The sequence below is a fragment of the Scardinius erythrophthalmus genome, assembly GCF_964197995.2.
Source record: "Scardinius erythrophthalmus genome assembly, chromosome: 4".
NCBI lineage: Eukaryota > Metazoa > Chordata > Actinopteri > Cypriniformes > Leuciscidae > Scardinius > Scardinius erythrophthalmus.
Window position 1 is genome coordinate 14800531 of NC_138224.1, and position 26799 is coordinate 14827329.

At 40.2% G+C, this 26799-nt stretch overlaps 2 protein-coding genes across 3 annotated transcripts in view; one reads left to right on the forward strand and one right to left on the reverse strand.

Annotated features, from left to right (window-relative positions):
* The window catches only part of snd1 (staphylococcal nuclease and tudor domain containing 1), a 179220-nt gene that overhangs the window by 86796 nt on the left and 65625 nt on the right, over positions 1-26799 (reverse strand). The window contains exon 16 of the mRNA XM_081362702.1: positions 23257-23366. Within this exon, the coding sequence (XP_081218828.1) occupies positions 23257-23366 (110 nt within the window). The remainder of the gene's footprint in view (positions 1-23256; positions 23367-26799) is intronic.
* Positions 1629-9461, forward strand: lrrc4.1 (leucine rich repeat containing 4.1). Of its 2 annotated transcripts, XM_081363372.1 has the most exons (2): positions 1629-3738; positions 4309-9461. In XM_081363372.1, the coding sequence occupies exons 1-2, from the start codon at positions 1890-1892 to the stop codon at positions 4461-4463; spliced, it is 2004 nt and encodes a 667-aa protein (XP_081219498.1). In that variant the 5' UTR covers positions 1629-1889; the 3' UTR covers positions 4464-9461. The 2 variants fall into 2 exon arrangements, with proteins under 2 accessions (XP_081219498.1, XP_081219497.1); XM_081363371.1 differs by having other exon boundaries at positions 1629-9461.

The following is a 26799-nucleotide window of genomic DNA, read 5'->3' on the forward strand; positions in this document are numbered from 1 at the left end:
GAGAGAGGGACAAATATGGGGGAGAGGGAGGGAGAGGAAAGATGAGAGAGAGAAAAAGAGCGAGAGAGCGCAAGAGAGAGAGAGAGAGAGAGAAAGAGAGAGAGAGCGAGAGCGAGCGAGCGAGCGAGCGAGCGAGCGAGCGAGAGAGAGAGAGAGAGAGAGAGAGAGAGAGAGAGAGAGAGAGAGAGAGAGAGAGAAAGAGAGAGAGAGAGAGCGCGAGAGCGAGCGAGCGAGCGAGCGAGAGAGAGAGAGAGAGAGAGAGAGAGAGAGAGAGAGAGAAAGAGAGAGAGAGAGAGGGGGGGGCGGATACGGATGAGCTAACGTACTAAAACCAATGCATCAAACCAATGCACTGCTTGGAGTGTGATGCGTCAGCAGTACATTCACGTTTTCATTGAAGGACAAAAAGAAGAGCAGGCAAGTAAGCCTGCGTCCCGGGTGCCTGCTACTGCACCACAGAACACAGCGAAAAACATCGGTGCACAGCAGCAGGAAGGACTAACCCGGTGCCGGCGAGGTTAAAAATAAAAAGGAAAGAAAGGAAGGAGGGAGCAAGGAAAGATGTTGGTATGGGGAGCCACTTTTCCCTTGCCTCAGCGCTCATCCACCAGCTTGAGCCGGACAGCTGTGCCGCTGACAAAGCTGAGAGCTTCAACTCTGCACTGAGCTCAGAGTACTGCAGCGCTATACGGATACTTCTCTGATCAACACAACGTCACAGAGAGGGGGGAGAAACACACTCCTTTTTCTCTCATTCCAGGGAGAGAGAGAGCACGCTCGAAAGCAGTAGAGAGCGAAGGAGAACGAGGCAGAGAGAGAGCGATCTCTCTCCAGTGAACGAGCCTTCTTACGGAGCCGTCTCTGCACTGATGCATCTCTTTACACCTTCCCTGGACTCTCATCATCAACTTCTTACAGAAAATAAGGATAATTGGGAAGTGTGTAGAAAGAACCCTGAAGCCTTCGCTGTGTGATAGCGCTTGTATGAAGATCGAACCCAGAGCTACTTAAGGAAAGAAATGCGCTAATGACCGCAGTGTCACTATCTTTTCAGCTGGACAAGGTGCTGACAAATCGAGCGGACAAAACATACTGAGAGAAAGGGAGACGGACAAAGTAAAGTGAGTGGGAACATTAGAGGGGCACTTTTATTATTCTTTAAACAAAAGCATAGACAAACATTTGAAAAGACTGGATTTCTCATTCTTATTCCTCTCTCTTTCCCCCCTCTAACTACCCCTCCCTTTTTTTCCTCCCCCTACACTGGTTTAGCATGTGTGAGCGGTCCTCTATGGAGACACAGGCATTTAGTAGCAGCGTCAAGCAGAGGTATCCAAGGACAAGCATCTGTGGATAGTGCAAGAAAAAACGCTTCTATAGGAGCCAAACTGGATTGGTACTCTTGCCTAAAGCTCTGAGGCCCTGCAGAGCCACTACACATCTTCTCGGATGCTCCTCTGTGGATTTATTAGGGGCCATTTTGGCATTCATCTCTTGTTTTCTGACAAATGAAAAAAGAGAAGGCTTTGCTTATCCTGGGAATATAAGAATGAGGAAAAAATCTATTTTGTGATTGCAAAAATTGGACGTATAAAACCTTTGAGGTAGGTGTTGAGCCTTTCAAACCATTTTTATACATAAAATATAGTCCCCTGTTTTATTTAATTCATTATACCTTGGCTTTTCACTTCTCCCTCTTTTCTCGAGTACTTGTCACTGAACGTTTAGCCTCCAGTTCAGTAAATGGAAAAACAATCTAGAGTTTTGTTTAACCCAGGGTAGGGCTTCATTAGTCAGAGGTGAACCCCTCCCCTTCCCCCCACTTACTACCCCCTTCTCCCCAACCTCCATCATCACCCCACGCCCCCCCAGACGATGCTGAATTATGAATGTGCCACATCATGAGTCTCCTGGGGCGGGTAGCTGTGCGTCGAGCCAGGAAAGCCGCCCTGCTCTGTGTCCTGTTCCTCATGGTTCAAGTGTGCGTGGAGGTGGCGGCCGCGGCAGGGCCCCAGGGCTGCCCAACTGATTGCTCCTGCAACAACCAGCTCAGCAAGGTGGTGTGCACCAGGCGTGGGCTCTCTCGTGTGCCACCAGGAATACCCAGTAACACCCGGCACCTAAACCTGATGGAGAACGCCATCGAGGCTGTGCAGGCCGACTCTTTCCGCAACCTCCATCACCTGGAGGTATTGCAGTTGGGTCGCAACGCCATTAGACAGATTGAAGTGGGAGCCTTCAGTGGGCTGACTAATCTCAATACACTGGAACTATTTGATAACAGGCTGACAGTGGTGCCAAGTGGGGCATTTGAGTATCTGTCCAAGCTGCGAGAGCTGTGGCTGAGGAATAACCCCATTGAAAGCATCCCATCGTACGCATTTAACAGAGTGCCATCTCTAATGAGATTGGATCTGGGTGAACTGAGGAAACTGGAGTACATCTCAGATGGGGCCTTTGAGGGTCTAGTCAACCTCAAGTACCTCAACCTGGGGATGTGCAACATTCGAGGAGAGATGCCCAACCTGACGCCTCTGGTTGGGCTGGAGGAGCTGGAAATCTCAGAGAACCTCTTTCCTGAGATCAAACCAGGTTCATTTAGAGGACTGTCATCACTCAAAAAGTTATGGATCATGAACTCTCAAATAGGGCTAATTGAGCGAAACGCATTTGATGACCTGGCCTCATTGGTGGAACTGAATTTGGCCCATAACAATCTAAGCTCACTGCCCCATGCTCTCTTTACCCCACTGAAGTACCTGGTGGAACTTCACCTCCACCATAACCCCTGGAACTGCGGCTGTGACTCACTCTGGCTAGCACGTTGGCTACGCGAGTATATCCCTACCAACTCAACATGCTGTGGGCGTTGTCACTCCCCTGCACACATGAGAGGCCGCCAGTTGGTTGAGCTGGACAGGGGTGACACCGGGGCAATGCAGTGCTCTGCCCCTTTCATTGCTGATGCCCCGAGAGATCTGAATATTTCTGCTGAACGTGTGGCAGAATTGCGATGTCGAACAGCAGCAATGTCTGCCGTGCGATGGCTCCTACCAAACGGGACTGTTCTAACTCATGCATCAAGCCACCCACGGATAACCGTGTTAAATGATGGGACTCTTAACTTTTCAAATGTGCTAGCAGGTGACACGGGTATGTATACCTGCATGGTGTCCAATGCGGCCGGAAATTCCAACGCTTCAGCCTATTTAAATGTAAGTGCGGCTGAACTCAACACATCTAACCTCAGTTACTTCACCACAGTCACAGTGGAGGTACTGAACCCCACATCTGAAATGCCCAAGCCTAAAACCACCACAACCACAGCAAGCGCCAGCACCACTACCACGGCCTCACCATCCGTCTTTCAGCCGGTTTTTATCTCAACGCCTACAGTCCTGCTCCAGAGCACTGACACTCCCCCAAGTCCCCCATCTGTTGTACCTGGCTCAAAAGTGACAACAGGAAAGCCGCCAAACCCAGCCAGTACCAGTCTGGATGAGGTGATGAAGACAACAAAGATCATTATAGGTTGTTTTGTGGCAGTAACCTTGCTAGCAGCAATCATGCTAATTGTATTTTATAAACTACGAAAGCGGCATCAGCAGAGGAGCACGGTGGCTGCAGCCAGAACTGTGGAAATTATTCCGGTAGAGGAAGAATTGCCACCACCAGCATCTGCTGCCAATATAGCAGGGGAGGGGGCACTGACTCTCCCAGAGATAAGGGATCATAACAGTATTTACAAACTGGACTACAACACCCACAAATCTGACTTCAGCTACAAACCAAAACTAGAATACAGTACCCATAAGCCCAAGCAAGATTTCAGCATCCACAAACACAAGTCAGACTACAACACCTACAAACCTAAAACAGACTATATGTACCAACCTACTCTGGAATACAGCTCTCATAAACTGACGGACTATTCACACAAGTCATTGCCGGATTACCACATACACAAAAAACCTGAGCAGAGTCCCTACAAATCTGGATATAGTACTCACAAACCTGACTACAAATCTCATACTCCTAAACCAGACTTCAGTCCGTTCAAACCAGAGTATGGTGTTCCGAAATCGAAAACTGACTATAGTATGCCCAAACTCAAATCCGATTACAGCCCCTTCAAGACAGACTGTAGCCTTTTCAAACCTGACTACAGTGCTTTCAAGGCAGAGTACAGCCCCCTCAAAGCGGAATATGTCAGTTGTGACTACAGCCCCCACAAGTCCAAAATGGATTACAGTCCTCACAAGGTGGACTACAACCCACATAAGATCGACTACAGCACCCTGAAGCCCAAATACAACACTTACAAGCCACCAGGCCATGGTGCCAAATGGACAGAAAATAACAGCATTGGAAATTCTCTGCCTCGAACCTTGCCCACTGCTATTCCTGAGGCACTTGTCATAAAAACTCACACCAAGGAGAAAGTACAAGAGACTCAGATATAATCTGCCCCCAACAAATCAGAACCTCAGTCAAAATGACCCTCTCTCTCTCCCTTATAAGCCCACCCTCACCCCAGCATAAAAACATGCAATAGAATGCACAAAAGAGAAAAAAGACAGGAACTACTTTTTTTTTTTTGTACAGAGTGCAATTCCTAAAGACTGATTCTTGTTGTACATGCTTATAAATAAATATATATGGAAAAACTGAAACTACCATGGGCTGGTAATAGAAAAGCAGATTATATTAAAAATAAGAAATTGAAACTATTTTCTAACTTATAACTCCTATTTAAAAAATGAGTTGTTTTAAGATGCTGTACTGAATTTAAGAAATGAGGGTAGTCTTGTTTAAAAAGGGCATTCTGTGTGATTTCTAAATACTACAGAGAATGCAGTGAAAAATACAACAACAACAAAAAAAAACATTTATACTGAGAAGTCTTTCTTTAAAAAACAGAAAAGAAAAAGGTCAATGTTGATCTTTGCAGGTTTATCTTGTAAAAGCACCATGAATTTGTACTGTGCCAAATGTTACAAATGCAATAAAAGGATTTTTGGAAGAAGAAAAAAAGAGAACCATTTAGATTTTTTTTCCCCTCTCTTGATGTACTGTTGCGATCAGCCAAATGCTTTAGACACTGCAGTAGGGCTCACTGCAGTTCTGCTTTAACCCTCAGAGTGCTGGGTGCCGCTCAAGTCTAAAAGGCTGGGCAGAGGCTGCTTTTCTTTTTCTTTTTCTTTTTCCTTTGTATGCTTTCCAGCACTGCAGTGGCTTAACTGAGCTTATATAATTTATTGGTGAACTGCTATTTTATGTCACAAGAGATGGCTGGTTAAAAATAAAATAAATAAAATTCACTGCCTTAAGGTATTACCCAAGTTCTGCCATTAGTGTCAGGTAAACATTATAGTGAAGTTGATGCACGTTGTTATTTGGACAATTTCTGACTGCAGGTGGTTTCAAAAGACATTAAACGAGACTGAGGTTGCAAAAAAAAAAAAGGCCTGCCTTTGCTTATAGCACTTTAGAGTGGTCTGGTCAAAAGCGGTTGATTAAGCAAATTGAAAAAATATTGTGAGGGAAGAATCCATTTATTTTTAACCCAATTTTTTTATTTTGTATTATTGTATCACTACTGATTTCCTACACATTTATGAGCCAATGCATTAGACATTGACATCACACAAATGGGCAGTGAGGCGTCATAAGTCAAGCAGCTTTTGTATGCTCAAAAGAGGTGCATCATGACATATTGCACAGGCTCATTGCGTACCTCTCACTTGTATGGCATGGCTTGTTTGAATGTCAGCAACTGCTTTCTATCTTGGTTAATTGAAATGCAAAGACTAAGAAATAATGAATGATATAAAAAAAATTAGGCCACAAATTGATGGCATATTAGAGGGTAATAAAATATAATATATGTTTGCATTGCAGGGTACAGTATATTGGCTGAGTGCATGCAGGCTGTCTGGGAGATTAAAGCTGATTACATGATAATTGATCCAGCTCACATAGATACACACCCTTCAAAAAGTTGGTATATCTTTTCACAGTACTCACTGTACACCTAGAAAAAACATGCAAGCACACACACACACACACACACACACACACACACACACACACACACACACACACACACACACACACACACACACACACACACACACACACACACACACACACACACCAAAAAAGATTGCTGCTTTAGGCTGTGCAGCGCCCCAGTTAAGACCGGTCTCACACTGTTTGTATCTGCGCTTTAAAAAAAAGAAAGTCAATGGGAGCAGTATTTCTGTATTCAGTGTCTTTATGAGTAATTTTGACTGTTTGTCAAAGGGGTGAAGGATACGTTTACACCACAGGCCTTGATTTAGTGGTAGTTTGGGGAAATTGTTGGTAAGTGTACGGATAGGTAAAATAATTATATAGCCATCTCAACATAAATCTAGTATTCGTTCGAACTTGAACTGATGCCACATTAAAATAACACCCGTGTCACCACCTTCACATAGCGAATAAACGCAGAAACAATAGCCACAGATTTCTACTTAAACAGAACTTAAAGTTAAAGTGTAATTTCAGCACCAGTTAGGGCATGAAATGGAATCAATAATTATTTTTTTTTTTCAAACAAGTCTCCCAAACAGTCTTGCTTTCCATCATTTGATCAAACTGTTAAGCCCGCCCCAAAATCGCGCCATTAATTGAGTCCTATCGGACCACTAAAACATCTGCAAATTTATCAAGGGTATGAAAGGTAAAAAAAGAAGAAAAAAGATCAGTCACTACCTGCCTTCGTTTTTTTTATATAAATATATTCAGGTAGAGCATCATATTATCAGAACATATTTCACAGCTTATAACTCTTGTTCTGGTGTCTTCACAAACAAAGCCGCTGTTGCCGCAATAACTTTAAAAACTGCAATTATAGCCAGTGAGCTGCCGCTTATGCAGCCGAAAGTCAGAACTATAATTGCCAGTCTGGTTTTAATGGATTATTGTACAGGACTGAAGTGGATCCTTGTGCAAGTAGCATATAAGAGCAGAGAAAGAGAATAAAGGAAGAGGGAGCATTCTGCCGAAGGGTTTGAGAACCCTTCATGCTCTTCAGCCCACTAGTGAGAGAAAGTGACCCGCATTCACCAAACTAGGCTGCAGTGTGGCTCACGAGGCAGACATTTACAATAATATATCTGTTCAAACACAAAAGGGAATAATAGAGGAGATGCTATTAAGAAATGACACCCCAGAAGTGGGGGGTTTAGGTCGGCACAAGCATTTTCAACATATCAATTACAAGGCAACACATTTTGGCTAAATATTGCACATAAAAACAAGCATGTGAATCAAATAAGATTGAGATTTAGACAGCATAGGACTAGAAAGAGCAATTGTGCAGCAGTATGAAAGAGAAGGGTTTTTGAGTGAAAACATAAGGCACGACTGCCAGCTACAGCCGAAGAGAGGAAGGTTACGACTGTAATGACTGGGCTGTACCAGTGGAGGTGTAAAAAGTGGGTAGGGGCATTAATAAACTACAGATGGAATGTAGATAGTGGGGCCAGTGATGGACAACCCTGAAATGAGGTCAGAAACCTGGCTCATACCATGCAGGGAGGGTATGACTTTATTACGGTGGTGTTGATGGTGAGAATATCTGCTGTATGTCTTCATTTCTTGTGCTTAAAGGGGTCATTAACAGTTGATTTCTGTCCCCCACACATAAAAGATGCGTTTTATTTATTAGGGTAATTAAAAGTGATAGACTGCTATACTGCCTAGGCTGCTCAAATGGCTGATATCAGGCCATTTTGTTTCTACAACCAAGCTCTACTTGGCTAAAAATGGGGATTGTAAAGAACTGAATTTTGATTCTAATTATTCTTAATGATTCCAGGTCCAATTCAAATCAACAATTTTTTAGTGCTTTTAACAAAAGACACTAGAAATAAAATACAGAATTGTTTATTTATTTAATAATACACTGATCAATTCAATTCTTTTTAGATACTGCAATCCAATCCAATAGTTATCATGCAATCCAATAACTATAGATTATATATTTAAAAAAAGAAAACATTTATTTCTTTAATTCACTTTTTAATATCTTACATTTGAAGTAAAAACAGTAATTTTTTTTTTATTATTAAAAACAGTACATTTGAAGCTTTGAGTCATTAGTTTGGCTGAACTACTCTGATCATGCTAAATGGTATTGATTCACTAAAAATAATTGGTTCACAAGAATCAGTTCGAGAATCACATGGTCGTAGATTCAATTGCAATGTTGTTGTTTATGAAATGGAACAAGTTCACAAATCCCAACCCTATCAGAGCCATTTATAGCGAACAGAAGTGACAGTTCCTCTTTGAATCAGCTCCAAAATCTACCAAATGCCTTGTCAATAGATAATATATAATCCATTTTCTTTATAATTTTGATTAAAATACGTATTAGTTCCATTTCAGATACATTTTTATCTAACTATGCATTTCCTGGGAATCAAACTCATGACCTTGGTATTGCCAACATCCTCCTAGTTGAGCTACAGGAACAAAACTGGCACTACTTGTAATTTCTGACAATCCGAGTGTATTTATAATCTGCCTCGCACATGCTAACTACTTAGTCTGATGTGGTTTATATGAGAATATTTGTATATTTCTTACATTATTTGCCAAACAGCCCTTTTACAAAACCTAACAGAGCGTTTGTCATTGTCTGACCTTCTCTTTGGCAGTCCCAGGAGTGCTCCTGAACAGATGTTAACTGGCTGCACTTCTGTCTGGGCCTCAGTTCTGGCCGAAAATAAAAGTAGAGGCTTTATGACGGCCACCGAGGGCCCCTAAATGAAAGACAGCACAGTTAATCACCGTTTTGTAAGGTTTTGTGTTCTATCCGTATCCTCGTCCATAAAGGGGGAAAAAAGGGTCCAATTACCCATGAAGTAAACACAGGAAAGAGCAGTGCTGGGGTACCAAGTCACCCGTCATTAATTCAGATGCCACTGTCTGTGGTTAATGGCCGATGCACAGATTCTGTCTCACCATTTGTTAACCTCTGTGCTGGCATACTAAAGCAACCTAGGCACTTAAAATGGAGGAAACACAAAGGTGTAGATGCTCTATATCTACAAACAGTCGCAAATCAAGTAACTCTTTGGACAAACAATACTCACATCGCATAAAGATAGTCATAAAATCAGTATACGCGCCTGAAGACCAAAAACACAGAACAAGGGTTCTCAACAGACAAAGCAGGTAGTAAAACGGTCAGCATGCACACACTAGCACATCCCTTGGTGAGTGTTTAAAGTAGAGATCTGTCTGAGGTTTATAGGCCCCTCTCCGTGGCACATTTGCATCTCTTCTGTGCCATTTCACATGCCTCTGGTGTCATATGGGTTTTGGGAGGTAGCTGTTCCAGCCTTTTCCATTTTAACTTCACGCAAATGGCAGCAGTGCGAGGAAGAACTGTGCCCCCCTCCATCCTCGACATGTTTAAAACACAACCCAGAGGGCATGTGCTTCAGATGCAGGATGCTGGGTCGAGCGCAAGCACTGCAGCAAAACGACTCCATTTGGTGCACTTTGCACTTTTTTCCGATGTCTGACAAACAGCTCCTACGACTTCAAAAGGGAAAAATTAAACAACGTGGATGCCCAAGACAGCAGTTATCAGACCCCCTCTGATTCACTATGTCAAAGTGGCATAAGCACATGGCTTCCAGCAAAAAGAAAAGAGGAAGAGAGGAAGAGAGAAAGAGAGAAAAGATATGGGGAAAAATGTGGGCCATTTGGATTGCTATCTATAGCGCTTGCATATTACGTTAATATTTGTTGCAAAAGACCTGTTTTAAAAACAGAAAAATGAGAATGCATTGAACACATATTAACCAGTCTGGTGCATCATGGGATTTGCAGTTCTTTAAAAGCTACAATCTTATTTCTTTTATTTATTGTTATCATTTAGGAAGCTATTGAACTGTGCATAATTGCTCAAATGCAAACGCGGTATTCAAGGTGATGGATTCAAATCAAATATATTAAGAAACAGTGGGAGCAGTTATACAATTCTCAGATGGTTTTATGAGCAGGCAGGCAGTCTCTGGTTTTTTATAGACCTACATAAATGCTTTTTGAAAAATAGAGCTAGAGACAACAAAATGAAAACGGACTCTAAATAAGATTGTTTGAGAAACACAAAGGAGTACTCGCATCTTTGTAAAGTCTTATCAGCAAGGCTCTGTAAAAACACTGTTTCTGATGGACAGGACCATAAAAACACACAGAACAATGTAAAATGGAGACTGTGACCAACAGAGAAAGTGTTCATCAGGACAACATGCTGAGTGCAGCAAAACTCATTTTATGCTTCTGTCATTCAAAAGTCGAATCTTTTGTAAAGTCAGGACAATATTCAATCAACATCAGTGAACTAGGAGTCGAAACACTGTACTGTAATATACTGCACATGGCAATGTTACATGACCTACAATCTCAAACTGTCACAAAAAAAAAAAAAGTATTAAACGCTACCTTTAGAGGTACAACAGTTTGTCACTGGGTTAGAACATTCTAAGGGCTAACTTACACTGTACCGACAGATTGTAAATCACCAGATTACAGCATGTGCGTCACTTTTCGTACATTCCACGAACCAACAAACCACTGAACATGAACAAGCACGAACCAATGGCAACAGATGCCGACAGGGGTAACATACTGATCCTACAAAACAAAGAATGCGTCTATTGCCGTTGGTTGACGTCTGTCAATGCAGTGTGAATTAGCCTTTAAAAGGACAACTTTTTACTTTATCTATCCTAAAAGGTGTCTATTAGTACTGTACTTTAGAGTAGTAATATGTAACCTTAAGGTACAACTATTTTATAGGTAAATACGTTTAACCCCCATGCAGAAACAAGTTGTTATACCCCTAAAGGTAAAATTTTTGCTTCCCTGAGAATGCATGTGGTTATAGAAATAATATAGTAGTTATGCATTTGCTGTGTTCTGCAGGGTTTTTTTTGTGATGCAATTGAAAATCGTATAAATCTAAATATAAGATTTTAGAGTTTATTTGATGTTATTTAATCTTAACAGTTTTGGAGATTTTGGTCTTTCCCCACTCAGCTCCGCTTTATGCATATTTGCCAAAGAGAAAAAAGCTCCCTGTAGTGCTGCCAAGATGGCCGCCGAGCGAACTAACTATGCTTCTGATGATCGACAGACACTATAACGTCTGCTTAAGACGTTTTTGTTAGTCTCTTTGCCTAAAGCAGTGAGAATGGGCTTCCTCCGGCAATCCTGGAGGGACAATGGAAGACATATCTGGTGCCTCCTTGCATCAGCATTACCCGTCTCTAAAAGTTCAGAGAGGAAACTCATAGTACCAGTCGATAAAAGTGTCAAAATCATTCAAAACCCACCGCCTTTGAGGAAAAAACACAAAAAACAAAACATGTTACCAACAGGGTAGTATGCATTCAAGTACTAGTTTTGTTTACATTCACCTGTGACATGCTAATTAACTGAAAGTGCACCAAAGTAACAGGTACACTGACACGAGCCACGTCTCTAAAGCGGGTCATATTTCAGAACGCTCTGAAAGGCACATGCTCTAATCAGCATGCATTGCCCTGAAGGAAGCGGCACACAAACGCAGCCAGGCCAGCCTGACATTTCCTGGCTGATGGAGGTTAGCACCTGCTAAATCAGCTCAGGTGACAGCACACCGAGCGGCAGCAGCTTCATTTCTAGATGCGAGCACTGATGCCAAAAGAGCGCTGGATACATAGAGTAGATTAATACAGCTGTAAATCTAAGCCAGCATCCCAGAGGGTTCTGGGAAATGAAAGAGATGCACTTGATGCATAGGCAACGCCAGAAAGAGGTCATGCTTAAACTATTTTCCATTTTAAGACAGCAAAACTCTGTAAGAACATAAACTTGGCTTGCCGTACACCTGCGCAAGCTCAAATCCCACGCTACTCCCACTGAACATAAACATCAAGAGCTTAGGCCCCAGGCCCATGGCGCAAGACGCATCCGGTGCCAGGTTTCGCGTGTCGCGCTGGCAGACGGCGCAAGTCTTGTGCGCAAGAAGCTCGGATATCGTCGGGCACCTCGCTGGCATGCAGCAGGGGTGAATCGAGCAGCCCGGCACATGGCTCACCTCCCAATTGTGCTGGCACAGGCCATGCTAACGTGTCTAAATCATGACAAACAAAGCCATTAGCAGCCCGTTGGAAGTTCAGAAAAGCCACAGAGGCGAATGTACGGAAGCTAACTCCATCACTTTTAAAGAGGTGGAAAAGCACAGGATGGCAAAATTTCAGCCACATTCTGGCACAAGAATGTGTTCAAGAAAAACTATAAAGAGAAAGAAAAGCGATGGCCAAACGCTACACCTAGCGAGCATCTTGCTGTCAGTGCGCGCTCCGCAGTTAAGACGGCTTTCTCTGAACCTCCCTGCTCAGGCGTGAAAAAGCTCCATTTCAGAGTTCTGGCTGGCGGAGCCACAAATGCACATGCTCCTAATGCTCTCATTAGTGTAATTGAGCAAAAATGTCAGCATAGCTGCAGCTATTTCCATTTTCTTTTTTAAGTTGTGCAGAACTCATTTGTAGGCGCAGGCTGGAACACAAATGATGAGAAAACTCTCAGAAGCGCAAACATGTTTTTTTTTGTTTTTTTTGCGAACGCATTTGTGCGAAACCTGTGTTCTTTGTAAAGCACTTTAAGAGGCAGATGCTTTCGTCATTAATACTTGTATTATCGCACACGCTACAGCGCTAACAGACTTGTCCAAACGCACACACAAGCAGAACAGATAACTATTTGGATTGGATTAACAACCGCTATGATCTAGACCATATGGTATCCCTTTTGTTGCCAATTACCCTTTATAGCTTTGCCTTTTGCACCATCAGTCAATAGTGCTGCTTGAAGTTTATGGCTGCAAGTATCAGAAAGTAATGTGTAATGTTGGGTCAGCCATCTTGTTAATGTGACTTCGCACATCTCTTGTTCTGCCTAAAGCGAGAGCTATGAGACCATTACGGGCTCTGATACACACGTATACAGGACAAAAGTAATGAAACAATCGCCTGCGACGAACTTACAGATCGCATTACAATAACAAAGCCACACTGACCCAGACACTTCACTACAAATACAAACACACTCCCATGAACTATTAAATACAAGGTATTGCTGACTACCTTATGATACACGTCGCAATCCAATATACACTAAATCACAATATCATAATTCTATTACGATTGTTTCAACTGAATTCAAAACTAATACTTATTGTATTATAATGTAATCAAATCTAAAATAATATTCCACATCAGCTCATTTAATGCAAAATGTATCATATCATCTCATATATCATAAAAGAAATTACTCAAATTATAAAAACTTCTACGATTGTTACGATTCCGCTGAATTCACAAATATTTCTGATTATATTAGTGTAATCTATTATAATTTCTAATAAAATATACAATTTTAAAATATAATACACTATAATTAATATAATTAGAATCTCTAGACTTAGAAAAGAAATTAGAAAATGCTAAAACAAAACTATTATGATTGTTTCTCCTGAATTCACAACTATTTCTGGTTATATTTATGTAATATATCTAATTAAATATTATATTTTATTATCAGCATCAACTCTTTATACAACGTATGCATACTTGGATATTGAACAAATATCATTAAGTAATATAATGCAGCAACTGTATTATATCTAAAAGAGAAATATCAAATATATAAAAAAACGCCCCTCCAACATAATAAATAGAGGTTCTGCATTGCATTTCATTGACACGGAATTGAATTTCAGGGACATTATCAATGTTTTTGGCCGTGAACTTGAGCTAATTTCTGACCCTGAATAAAGTGATAAATCAAGCTTTTCTTTCTGCACTATTAGGGGAAAATTCAACCCTATTTGAAGCTCAATAGATGGATTCTGTCCTGATTGCCCTTTCCCTCGAGCCGTGTGGGTGGGGGAACGCTGACGTGGCGGGGAAGATTAGGCCCTCTCCTCTGGGCTGTCGGGGTGTCTGTCTGCAGAAGAGGTCAGGCATTGTGCTGGAGTAAGCTACTGCAGGATTACACTCCCAGAGCTGATTCCTGAGGATAGAACAGCCCCGGGGCCCCACAGCAGGGACTAGAACTTCAACATACACACCTGAAACGCGACACACACTCGCTTCGTTTTGTACACACTCTAATTAGCTAGAAAAGTTGGAATACCTAAGCGAACACACAGACCGCCGGAATGAAGGAGAGGAAAAGGGATGGGAGACTGGATCAAAGGAGAGGAGGAGAAAAGATGCAGAGTGAAACGAGGAGAGAATGCAATGGTGTTGATCAAACACGCGGGAAGGGAAAAGGAAGGCTGGCTTGAGGAAATCTGTGTGCGCGTGTGTGAAGACAGCTGTCGAGTGTGAATGGGCCAAAGGAGAGACCAGGATGAGGCTCCCATGGCAACCTGATTGTCATGGGAATCATTCGATCCGGTGCTACAGTCTCCTATAAAACTTCCAACTTTGGCTGTCTGTCACTAACACATTTACACACGCATAAACAAACATTAGCCCAATAGTTCCTTAATGGATAATGGCCCACAACGGCACCTTTCAGAAAGGCATAATCTCTCAAATCACCTCAAAACGAAGAGGGATCGCCACAGGTTTTCATACTCAACCACTGAGGGAGGTGAATAAAACTCCTAACTACAATAGCGCGGCTCAATATCATTGATTAAAAGATTACGCTTGTGCCGCATGAGCGCGAGCCACTGAAAATGAGAAAGACAGTGAGATAGAGTGGATGGAAATGGTGAGGAGCGTTACATCAACGCGTCTGTGCTGTTTAATTCCCTCAGCAATTACAACAATTATCATTCTGTTCTGTCTTTCCATCTGAGGCTACAGCTAAGGACTGTCTTGGTAGAACCAGAAGAGTGAGGGACTGAACAATAAAGCTGTCATGAGTGTGTGTGCGTGTTTATGTGGTTGAGAGTCTGACCCGGCTCAGTAAAGTCATGTCATAAAGCACCTGAGAACAGCGGGCACACAACATGGCTGCCTGGATTAAAGCACTGAATCAGTTTAGCAGCCTTATAAAACAAGCACGCATACATGTATGACCCGCTACAGGGTCATGGGGCGAGGACATGAGTATGAATGAGGAGAACTAACTAAATCTCTTTCCTTCTCATGGCCACTTCAGGTATTTGCTGAAAACCGGGAGCTCGGAAAGAGGTCAAAAAGACAATGGCTGTGTTAAAATACCTAGTGTGCTGCCAAACTAGACAAGAAATTTTGGTCTTGAAACATGCTTTGAAATAGCCAAAGAACTGATTGGAAAATACTGAATGACATGACAAATCATAACTTTTACTGAGACTTTTTTTTTTTACAGCAAACTATGAACTAAAATATTTTAGAGCAGAACACTGTTCAAACACTTGGGGTTCTTGAGTTTTTGTTTTGTGTGTTTTTTTTTATATATTAATACTTCCATTCAGCAGGACGCATAACCTTGACTTTCACATAGGATTCCCATTTCAAATAAATAGTTCTTTTCAACTTTCTATTCAAAGAATCCTGGGGTGAAAAAAAGTATTATGGTATCACAGGAAAAAAAGCAGCATTTCGGCATATTAGACTTATTTCTGAAGGATCATGTGACACTGAAGACTGGAGTCATGGCTGCTGAAAATTCAGCTTTGCCATCACCATGATTGCAATATTTCACAATTTTACTGCATTTACTGTATTTGTTATCTATTTTTATCATCTATTTACAGGCCTGATATTCCCTGATATTTCAATGTTTTGCAATAGTGGGATCCTTGTATGAAATAAATGAATTGCCATATAAAAGAAATAAAGCCCTTACTGGGTGAAATGAGCCCTGAGACAGGAAGTTTAAGGGAAAATGGTATTTAGGTCACGGTGACATTACTGGGGTAAAGACAGACAAGCAATGAAAAACGGATCACAATGAAAGGTGTACCCGTGGCCTCTTTAATAAAAAAAGACAAAAGGTGTGTGTGTGAGAGAGAGTGTGTGTGAGTATATGGAGTGGGGTTCTCTTGGAAGGGCATTTCCTCTGTTTGGAAGGACACAGAGGGATTTGAACACTGATGAATACTGTAACAGTGATTAAAACTAATCGTTAAAGTCAATATGAAATCAGTATTGACCTATTTTTATAGCATAAAGAGATACTGTTTAATGAGTGATGGTTGACAGTCAAATAACTTTTTAGGCATTGTTTTTGGCTACTGTTATAGGAAAAGTATTTTTAAAGGCCAATTCACACCACATCGACACTCGCAGACCAACGTCGACAGTCATCAGATTGCAGCATGTCAATTTTTCAGACATTCTTACACTGATTCAGCATGTTCAATCAGCAAATACAAGTTCCAACAGAATGCTAACAGACGCAAACAGGGGTAGCGCACTGATCTGACAAAAAAAAAAAAAAAAAAAAGACAAAGTGGTAATTTTAAGCCACTAGAAAAGGATAGCTCATCCAAAAATTCAAGTTCAGTCATTTCTTTACTCACCCTGGTGTTGCTTTAATTTTGTACGGCCTTCTTTCTTTTACGGACCAGAAAAGGAGAAAATTAAAATTAAAAGTTGCTTGTGTTCATCCATATAATGGCAGTGAACAGAAACCAGCTTGAAGCTTTAAAAAAATGATTAAAAAAAGTATCACAAAATGATCCAACACGGCTCATGCCATATTTTCCAAGTGTTCCGAGGGCATACGATAGGGATTAGTGAAAAACATAGGGAAATTTTATTATTATTCAGCAAAAATCCTGATCTTGGCCATTGATCATTATTTGGACAAGTGCAAGAGGGACAGTTTTTTTCTCTTTTTGTGAACTGATAAAAGGGCATGCTGCAATAGAAAAAAAAATTGTGTAAAGAACAGCTGAACTGAATTTCATTCAGTGTTGAATGAATAATAAAGCTTATGGCAATGAATAAATAAATACATATTTATTGTATCAGGATACATGATCTTGACCTTAAGCAATATAATTTCTGGACAAAAATGTGCTAGGTATGCAGTGTACGGTGCAAAAAAAAAAAAAAAAATCTGTACAATAGATCAAATTCTAACGCCTTTCAGCACACATGCACTGAAAAGGAACAACCACTTGCATTCAAAGGCAGGAAAACTTCCTGTTAGAGATCTTGTGATGGAGGACCACACTACATCGAGCTCTATTCCATCCTGCATCTTTATCCAGAACACACACAATGTTGAGTGCTTCTTTTTGCAACAGGGGCCTCTGCGAAAGCCACCAGTGTCTCATTTGCATGGCCAGCAGCCTTAGGACACAGCTCCCTCCATGGAAGGGGTAATGACAGCATTTTAATTTGCTTCTATTTTAGCAAGAAAAAAAATAGCTGGGAGGCTAATTGTGTGCACACTGCGTTGAGTTTAGGCTCAGTGGAGGTCTGTATGCCCTCTGCAGGAAACATTCACCTCATCTCACACTGCCATGAGCACTGCGATGAAACTGCATTTCCAGATCATGGAGCACGCTAACGCAGGAACATGGGAAGAGATGCTATTCAGCATACAATCAGACAAGTATCCATCCCAAACGCATACCAAAAGATCCAGAATCTATAATAATTCATGACTGGAACTACTGTTCCAAAATACATGGGGTCAATCAATGTTTGCCTACATAGACTCAATATGAGCCAAAACTGTGCAGAAAGCTCTGTGGAATCTTAAATATTTTAATAATTTGGAAAATTTGCTTCACAAATGTGGTGCTCCGTTTAGCACTATTAAAACAAAAACAATTACTAAAACTAAACTAAAACACTAATACATATTACAAAAATTACTAAAACTGAAAACTAAAAAATATATATATAAAAAAAATGATATAAACAATAGTACAACACTGCTGCAAAATACAACAAAAACATGTAATTTAGATACTTAGACTAAGATAAATAGACAGAACACAAAAAAGCATCCAAGCTTAAAGAAAAAGTATGGTGAGCGAGACTCTACACTTTATTATTAGAGTTCTCATTTCAAAAAGCGACAAAATGTCACCCTCACAAGGGGGTCAGAACAAATGAGAGAGAGAGAGAGAGAGAGAGAGAGAGAGAGAGAGAGAGAGAGAGAGAGAGAGAGAGAGAGAGAGAGAGAGAGAGAGAGAGAGAGAGAGAGAGAGAGAGAGAGAGAGAGAGAGAGAGAGAGAGAGAGAGAGAGAGAGAGAGAGAGAGAGAGAGAGAGAGAGAGAGAGAGAGAGAGAGAGAGAGAGAGAGAGAGAGACTCTTTCACACAGCATAGAGCCAAGAATGACTGCATCTCTTCGTTTCAGTCTGTCTCTCTCTGAATCTCCATCCAGTCACTTAGCAACAAACTAGCAACTTGAAAAACCCTGCAAGCACCTCATACAGTGAACACTGAGCCAGTGGATGAACAGACAAACAAAAGCAAGAAAAAGAAATAAGTGAGAGAGTGAGGGGGGGGAAAGGGGCAAAGGATGAATGAACCAAATAAGCACTTAAAATGGTGAGTTCATTCACACCAGAGAGAAGTTCTGACTAAAACTCTCAAGACTGTGGGTTTAAGGAAGTAAAAGGAACACATGATGGATAGAAACAAAAAGATTTAGTTATTCACAGAATACAAGCTCTCAGACAAAATGAGAATGAAAAAAGGAGGGAGTTTAACCGGAAGATTGGAAGACAGCAGACAGAACGACTACAGATTGAAGCAGATATCGGACTGAACTGCAGAGAGCACACTGGGATCCACATATTCACTCTTACAAACAGTAATACAAAAACCATCAATAAACTCAGCTATGTTCTGCTACCTCTCTAATGCTCTACGAAAATGTCAGACAAAGTTCAGAACATACAGAAAAGACTGTACAGTGAAAACCTGCTAACTGATTAACTTACAATATTAATATATCAATATCAATATGATATCAATGTCAATATCAATGTCAATTATGAATTGATTTACTGTAAACTACTATCAAATGTCTTTTTTTTTTAGTAAAAACTATTAATTACCATACTTAGTGTCACAATTGCATTTTCATACACATCAAATACAATGTGTATCTGCATTATTATAGTATTACAGTATTTTTATGGTAAATTTCTGGCAACCACAACTACCTATTTTTACAGTGAACCAATATATTCCCATACTAAAATTCCCCCATTCGGTTTTATCCATAATGACAAAGTATTAGTTCAGCCAAAAATGAAAATTCTGCCCTTATCTGCTTACTCTAATACCATTCCAAACCTGTACGACTTTGAATAGGAACTTTGAATCATGTACCAGGATATTCTTCAGAAATCACCTATACTGTTGAGTGCATGAGAATGAGTAAATAAATGGCAGAAGTTGTGTTCATGGCTTAACTAATCCTTTAAAAAAGCAAAAGAAAGTTTAACATGCAGAAATACTGTAGTATCACAGATCAGCCCGTCCAGAAAACGTTTCAATATTTGCTTTTAGAACGACCTTTTACCTCATAAAAATCGACTCTACCCAAAAATCTTGCAGAGGCCTGAAATCAATTTCAATAGCTGCATTTATTAATCTAAAAATAACAATGCGCCTTTACAAAAGACTTTGTAAGACCTTGCTGGAGAAAAGATGAGAAATCATACATTGGAACCATATGTATACAAACAGAGACAAATCGCATGAACTCAGTTCCAGCATATTAATACTTAAAATCACGACAGCAGGACAAACAGAGCAAAAATCTGAAAATCCCATGACTGCCGTGCTTCAAATATGTATGAATGTCCACATTCGGTTGAAACAAGAGGCCACTGGCAGAGTTTATGACGTGTTGCAGTTTGAGCATGTGTGTGGTGAGGAGAAATCTCTAATGTGACTCTACCACGGCAGCTCTCCCAGAGGAGCTCAGCCGCCCAGAGTGTGTCCTGCCTGTCAAACACACCATTAATTATTCAGCGAGAGAGAGAGAGAGATTGTGGGCTACACTGATCAGCAACACAGAGCAAATGAGAGAGAGAGCGAGAGATGGAAACAGAGATAATCTTAAGTAATGTTGGGATGTGTGGCTTATGTAATGGCAGAACTCCATGGTGCTGCTCGCCCGTGCAGAACTTGCCAACACGATGTGGGTTGAATGGGTGGTTGCCAGAGTGTTGCTTTGCGGTTGCTTACAGGCACAAGTCAAAGGGGTCCACATCAACACCTCAAGGGTAGAGTAGCACCAGCCGTTTGTCAAGCCTTAATAAAATTAGGATGTAAAGTTTTCACTAAGGGCCAAATTATTTCCAAAGTACTGAACAAATGGTGCAAAGCAAGACGTAGTTAGAAGGTCGTAAGCTCTGTATAATGCATAATTCACATTAGGTCTAACTTTATTGATTCAAGACATCAGCCAAATAGAAAAACTTCTAATTGGTATTAAAAATACCAAATATTGGCCGATATATTGGTCGACCACTAACATGCATACATAAACATAACCAGACATAAAACACTCAAGTGGTAAAGATAGTAAGCCAACTCACAAACTACGTGTATGCGCGAGACAAAATACACTGAGAAATACTCAGACACTACGGGTGTGTGTAAGATGTGGAGATTTTTAACAAAAAGGTCATTTGTTTTTGGACTATCTGTGAGAGGCAGCTGGGGCGGCACACATGAGGATGAGTCATGACTGTGTCCGAGCAGCTCTCTCTCTCTCCAAGCTGCCATGCTTGAATTTCTGCATGTGCTGCCATCAACGGTCTTCTTTTCCCTCACTTTACTGCATGAACGCACACACATACACACACAATCGCCTCTGCCCTCCTCCACTAAGGCAAGAAATGAGATGGAGGAAGAGAAAGAGATAAACAAGATCCATTATCTCTCATCAACTTCAACCTAATTTCGGACAAAGTGTATCCATACGTGTGTGTGTTCCTCAGCATGCACACACACACACACACAGCGTGACACACTAAAGCACTCAGCACATGGGAGTACAGTCCTGAGCCTCTGATTGGCCTAGTATTTTTACAGTGCCCAATCACTGATCATGTGTTAAAAACAAACAGTTATCCATTACAATAAAATCTATTCAAATATGTAGCAGGCACATAGAGAAAGGAACTGGATGGATGCTAAACCATAAGATTAGATTATTCATAAATCAATATGTCTGGCATCAAAATCAAAACAGCTTCACATTACATAACACTTTAGTTAAAAACAAAAGAATAAAACCAGTGAAATATGCATAACTATATTCTGGGGCATAAACAGTACAGCAAAATTTCTAGCAGTTAACACTGACACCATTGCACAATATACATATTGTCATACCACTATCAGCTCTACAAAGTCTGTCGAGTCATGTTGGGGTCACAATCAGGTAACAGGACACTCTTTTTGCCTCATTTGCTGACTTTAAAAGATTGATATATACAAATTTGATCAATTTATTTATTAATCTGTCTATAAATCACAGACTTTCACAGATGCGTTCGCTCTTTCTGTAGCAGCTTGCTGTGTGTGCTTTAGGAAATCCAAAGCCTACAGTTTTAATTCCACTTGGTGGAAACCTCAAAAGCAGGAGGTGTGTGAGGAAGAAACATGCAGACTCTCATGCCAGTTTAATTACGTGCTTCAGATCATGAGAGATTAGACCCAGATTGAGAGGAACAACTTATGGGATGCAGCTAAAAGTGGGCAATACAAACACAACGGCCTTCCACGGGACAAACAAATGCATTATGGGGAACGTGACCAAAAAAAAAAAAAGTGTGAACAAGAGCATGTATGTTTTTTGCACTGCGCAGATTAGTAAATTTTGTTATTTGGATACAAGGTCAATTTTTATTACTTAGCATCCAAACAATTCATTAAGGAATTCAAACTTTTTTTCAAGAATGATGAAATTTGACTTGATGAAAACATCTATTTTATACTTTCATGTTGCATAATTCATACTTTGTGTGAACAAAACAAAAAAAAAAGAGAGTAAAAGATTTACAAAAATATATAGAGAGAATGCATTAACCAAAAAAAAAGGTTATTTTAAGCTAATCACATATTTCAGAAAAACAGAAAAATTACTCCCCATATAAACTAAAAATAACTTGAAAGATTTATATTCACTGTAAAAAATCCTATGACCTTTCCATTTTTGGATATTTACTCATACATTTGGATATATACATACAAATCTTAAATTGAATATTATATTAAAAACCTTTTTTTTATTAAAAATAAATTTTAAAACACGTCCAGAATCAGAAAAAGTCATGGACATTTCTATTGTGAATGTTTCTTATGACAACTTTTCTCTTAATAATAATAATGTATAGCAGCCAAATAAACTGCAATTAGTAATATTAATATTTACTACATATTTTGGATGATTGTCTATATTAAAAAAATGCTTATGAGATATTTCTAACTTCCAAAAAACTTTTTCCTATGAGCACGGACACATGTAATCTTAAAACATATGAAAGTATGATTGCGTCTAGTGTCCATTAAAATTGACTGGCGGTCTGACACACACGACGTGTCAACACACTTCACACTTTAAGTGGATCACGGCCAACTCTTTTCCTCAACTTCCATTTCCTATAACAGGCAACGCTTAGTTTCACTGTGGGTGACAGAGGTCATTAAGACTCTGGAGACTTTTATTTTTCCTACTTCCTGATTCTTTTGTAATTTTCAGCAGAAGGTCCTTTTGTCCCGTCTCTCTGTAAAGTGCAGGTTAAAGTTAGGCTATTAAAAAAGCTCCTCATTAGGCCTGACTACACCGCCAACCTCATTCACACAACATTAATGGAAACAGCACCCGCACAGCGTCAAGCACCCTGAGGAAAAGGTAAGAATAGTGTGCAGGCAAGTGATTTTCCTCATTAAGTGTCTGAACCATCATATCTGTGGTTCTAGAAATGTAATTTCTGTGACCATTATTCATAAAGTAACTGAAACAGATAGCCATTATCTCTGAATAAAGCACAAAAACAGCAAGCTGGATTCCAACATGTGTTTGAGTACCTCAAGTGAAGACAGCAGTAAGGAGACAGGCCAAGAAGAGAATGGACAGATAGTTGTCACAAAATGACCGGCGAGACCAAACATCACAGGCACTGTCAAATCAACTATAGAAATGGGAAGTCTAGAAACAGCTTGTGAAGACCAAAGCGACAGAAACAGACTGTAAATGACAGGAGGCCTTACCTCTCTCTGAAGAACCAGCTCTTTGGTGAACAGCATGGCTTCATCACTGTATGGTTCTGCCACCTGCATCCCACCTGGCATGTTTCGAGACCCTCGCGGACACTCAATACCTGCACATAAAAACACAGAGTGAGGGTGGGTTGTCTCTTTGCGGAGTGTTAGTAATGAATCAGTTGAAAATATTGTTTTTAATGAATCATTTGTGCAACAAACAAAAATATTTCCATAACTACCCATGCGGTACTTATGTACTATATTCATGTAGATTAGGGATGGACGCTATATCGGCCATCATATCGGTATTGGCCGATATATGTTCATTTTTAATGTTAAAATAAGAAAATAAGGCCAATATATTAAAGCCGATAAATAATGGATTATTTCCTTCAGCTGAGACACTTCAGATGTGCACTGTTCGCCATGATGGTTTTGAATTGCTAGAAACATAATTGGAATCACTGCAAAAGTCTGTCATATAGGCTACATAAAATTTTAACGAGAACATCATTATAAATGTGTGCTGGGGACATGGCTTTTAATGGTGAGACTTTTTTTGTAATCAGACTCTCAATTTATATAAAACTTGATTTAGATTTATCGGCTAATATATAGGTTATCGGCTTTCAAATATAAAGAATTATCGTTTATTGGCAAAAATGTTCATATCGGTGCACCCATAATGTAGATCATAAACCACAGGTAAATCAACGCATGGCACCTCTCACTACCATGGTAAAATGTAACTATATGGTATTTTAGAATGGTTTTATGGTATTTAGTCTAAACACATTTAGTACAAATACAAATTCACAAAAACTGATTTGCTAAATAAAAACTAATTATATTTCATGTATAAAACATTTACACCTTTAATACATGTCTTCATTAAAAATATAATAAAATTTGACAATAACATGATTCCAGTAAGTGTTATTGCTGTAAATCCATGGTAAATGTAGGTGATTTGTGAACTGAAAAGCCTTTAACAGGGTCATTGCGGCTCAATGTTTCTCCTGTTTTCCGCATCAGTGTTGCTGAGAATGTCAGCACAACTTCATTGACGTTATCCTAGTTTAAATCACAGAGAAATTAGTGGTTTGTATCAGAGAACTTCACCAAACTCAAATGCTTCTCACTGGATCTGACAGTGCTGTTTAGTGGTCACGTGATCGAGACCGGTCTGTAAAAATTGGCTATTTTGGGCCAAGCTGATAAATAGCCTGTATCGAGCAGTTCAAACGAGTAGCACTGTTTTTCGTTTCTCTTTTGCCACGTCTGTCATTTAATGCATCTCATACACAACAAAAATGGAGAACTTATCAGATATGCAAATTGGTAGTAGCACGAGCTCTAACAAAATTTAGTCGCAAAGGAAAAAAGGTTGCAAAACGCCCTGTAGTACAAAAGGCTTGTTATCTTATCATAATAGAAATCCTCCCACATTCCCCAAAATAACTAAAAACACAAATACAATAAGCAGTCATTCGGCATACTCCAGCTCTGAGAAAGGAAAGGGGAAAAAAAAACACTGAAACAACTCAATTATCTGGTAATTGTCAGTAAATGGACCCAAAATTAGCATTTAAATTGCTCCAGGCGTCCGATAAACTAAGGCAGAACACGATTTCTGACAATAACAGGAGTGTTTTCAGAGCCGGATGTTTGTGAACTGGTTGAAGAGCACATGCATGAGAAACAAACCAGAAAACCTAAGATCTGCACATAAACATTATCTACAGAACGGCTGCTATATCTACTCAAAACAGAATTCGGAAAATGAGACACGGCAATAAAAAAGCAGCCTTGGAAAGAGAAGTATTTGAAATCTCATTTATAAAAACTTCCAAGGTTATGATAAAAACGTCTCAAACTGTTTTTTTCTTGTTTCCTTGCAGCTCTCAATGAAAGGATCTGTGTGTATGAGCGATTTTCTCTTGAACAGACGTAATGACTTCTAACAGTCAACGCCTCCTTGCGTGGCCTTGAAAAATGACGTTACACTGCGGGGCACGGGGCTTCAATACGAGCGCTGAACAAAACACAGCAGTTCAACCTGTTCAATCCTGACCTCCTCAATTTCAACAGAACCATCATACAATTGTTAGCCTTGCTGATTCACGTGGCACGCACAGATGTCAGCTTCAAGAAACAGTTCAGAGGGCTTTTTGATTGGTCTTTGTTACACAATAAAAGTATTTACTTTGACCAGAAAACTGCATTGACAAATGCAAATTGGCTGTGTGTAAACCTGTTCCAGAATCAGTATTGCGCCAATTAGGCTGCCTGTGATCATTTACGTAGAATATACATATGCCGTATATTGCTAATGGACTCTGCAACAATGTTATTTAGATGCTCAACTCAAAGAAATGGTGCATTTTTACTCCTGTAGCCCTTGGATAGGACATCCTTATAACTTCAGTGCAGTTCAGAGTGTTTGTTTCTACTGAGATATATAGACAAACAGATGATCAGAAAACACATCGGTATTCCTCAGCCACAATTACAGCTACCAAAATGTTCAGTGACTTCTGTGAGGAGACTGTAGCAGAGCTCCTGCAGAGAACTAACACGCTAGCTCGCTCACTCTCTCCTTTCTGGTGCTCAATATCACTGTTCTTCACAGGAGACATGGAATATGGAATACTACAGGAAAAGAAACGAGAAGTTTTGTATCCAAGTTACTAGTAGTTGTCAAAAGTACCACTACTCCAGTACCAGACTAATTTTTAAAGAAACAATACTAGTCCGTCTACAGCATTGGAAGTGCAGAGAAACCTGTCTATTATTTTAAAGGGCACCTATTATGCAAAATTCACTTTTACATGGTGTTTGAACATAAATGTGTGTTGGCAGTGTGTGAGCAAAACCACCCTAGAATGATAAAAATCCACCCAGTGTTTTTTTTACAATCTCAATAAATCATAAGCACGGTCTCAGAATGAGCTGTTCTCAGATTCGGCGCAATGTGACGTAGAATTGAGCAGGCCCCTCCCACGACTGTTGATTGACACTTCAGTTTGAGCCTAGACCCGCCCTGAGTGAGCTAGACACAGAGTCCGCCATTGTTCGACGCTTGAGCAGCTGTAGACAAGAATGTCTCCTAAGCGATTGAGGTGTGTTGTTGATGGATGTAAGAATGAACATAGCAGTCTTCATTTACTCCCGTTGTTACTCAAGGATGGATCTGTACTGTTTGTGATCAAGCTTACACTCTCCGGAGCGACAGGCCTAACGTGACTGGACACGGAAGAAATGAAAGTGCGAGCGCGCTCTTTATGACAGCTCTTCGAGTCATTTTACGGATATAAGGTTTACCAGTTTATTTAGCACCCACTGAAAAGGTGTGTATATTTGTTTACTGTTAGTTGTAACAAGTGTTTTGTGTACTTTGCTGTGTATGTTGATGATAATGAAAGGGAGAGAGAGAGAGAGTTTATGGATAAGACTTTAATGCGCACTTCTTATACTGTGTTTATTCAGCTCTTACAGAGATTCTCTGGAGTAAAACTAACGCTCATCTTTTGTGTGATGTACAATAAA

Coding starts and splice junctions, on each gene's coding strand:
- lrrc4.1 (XM_081363371.1), top strand. CDS start 1,890: ATGTGCCACATCATGAGTCTCCTGGGGCGGGTAGCTGTGCGTCGAGCC.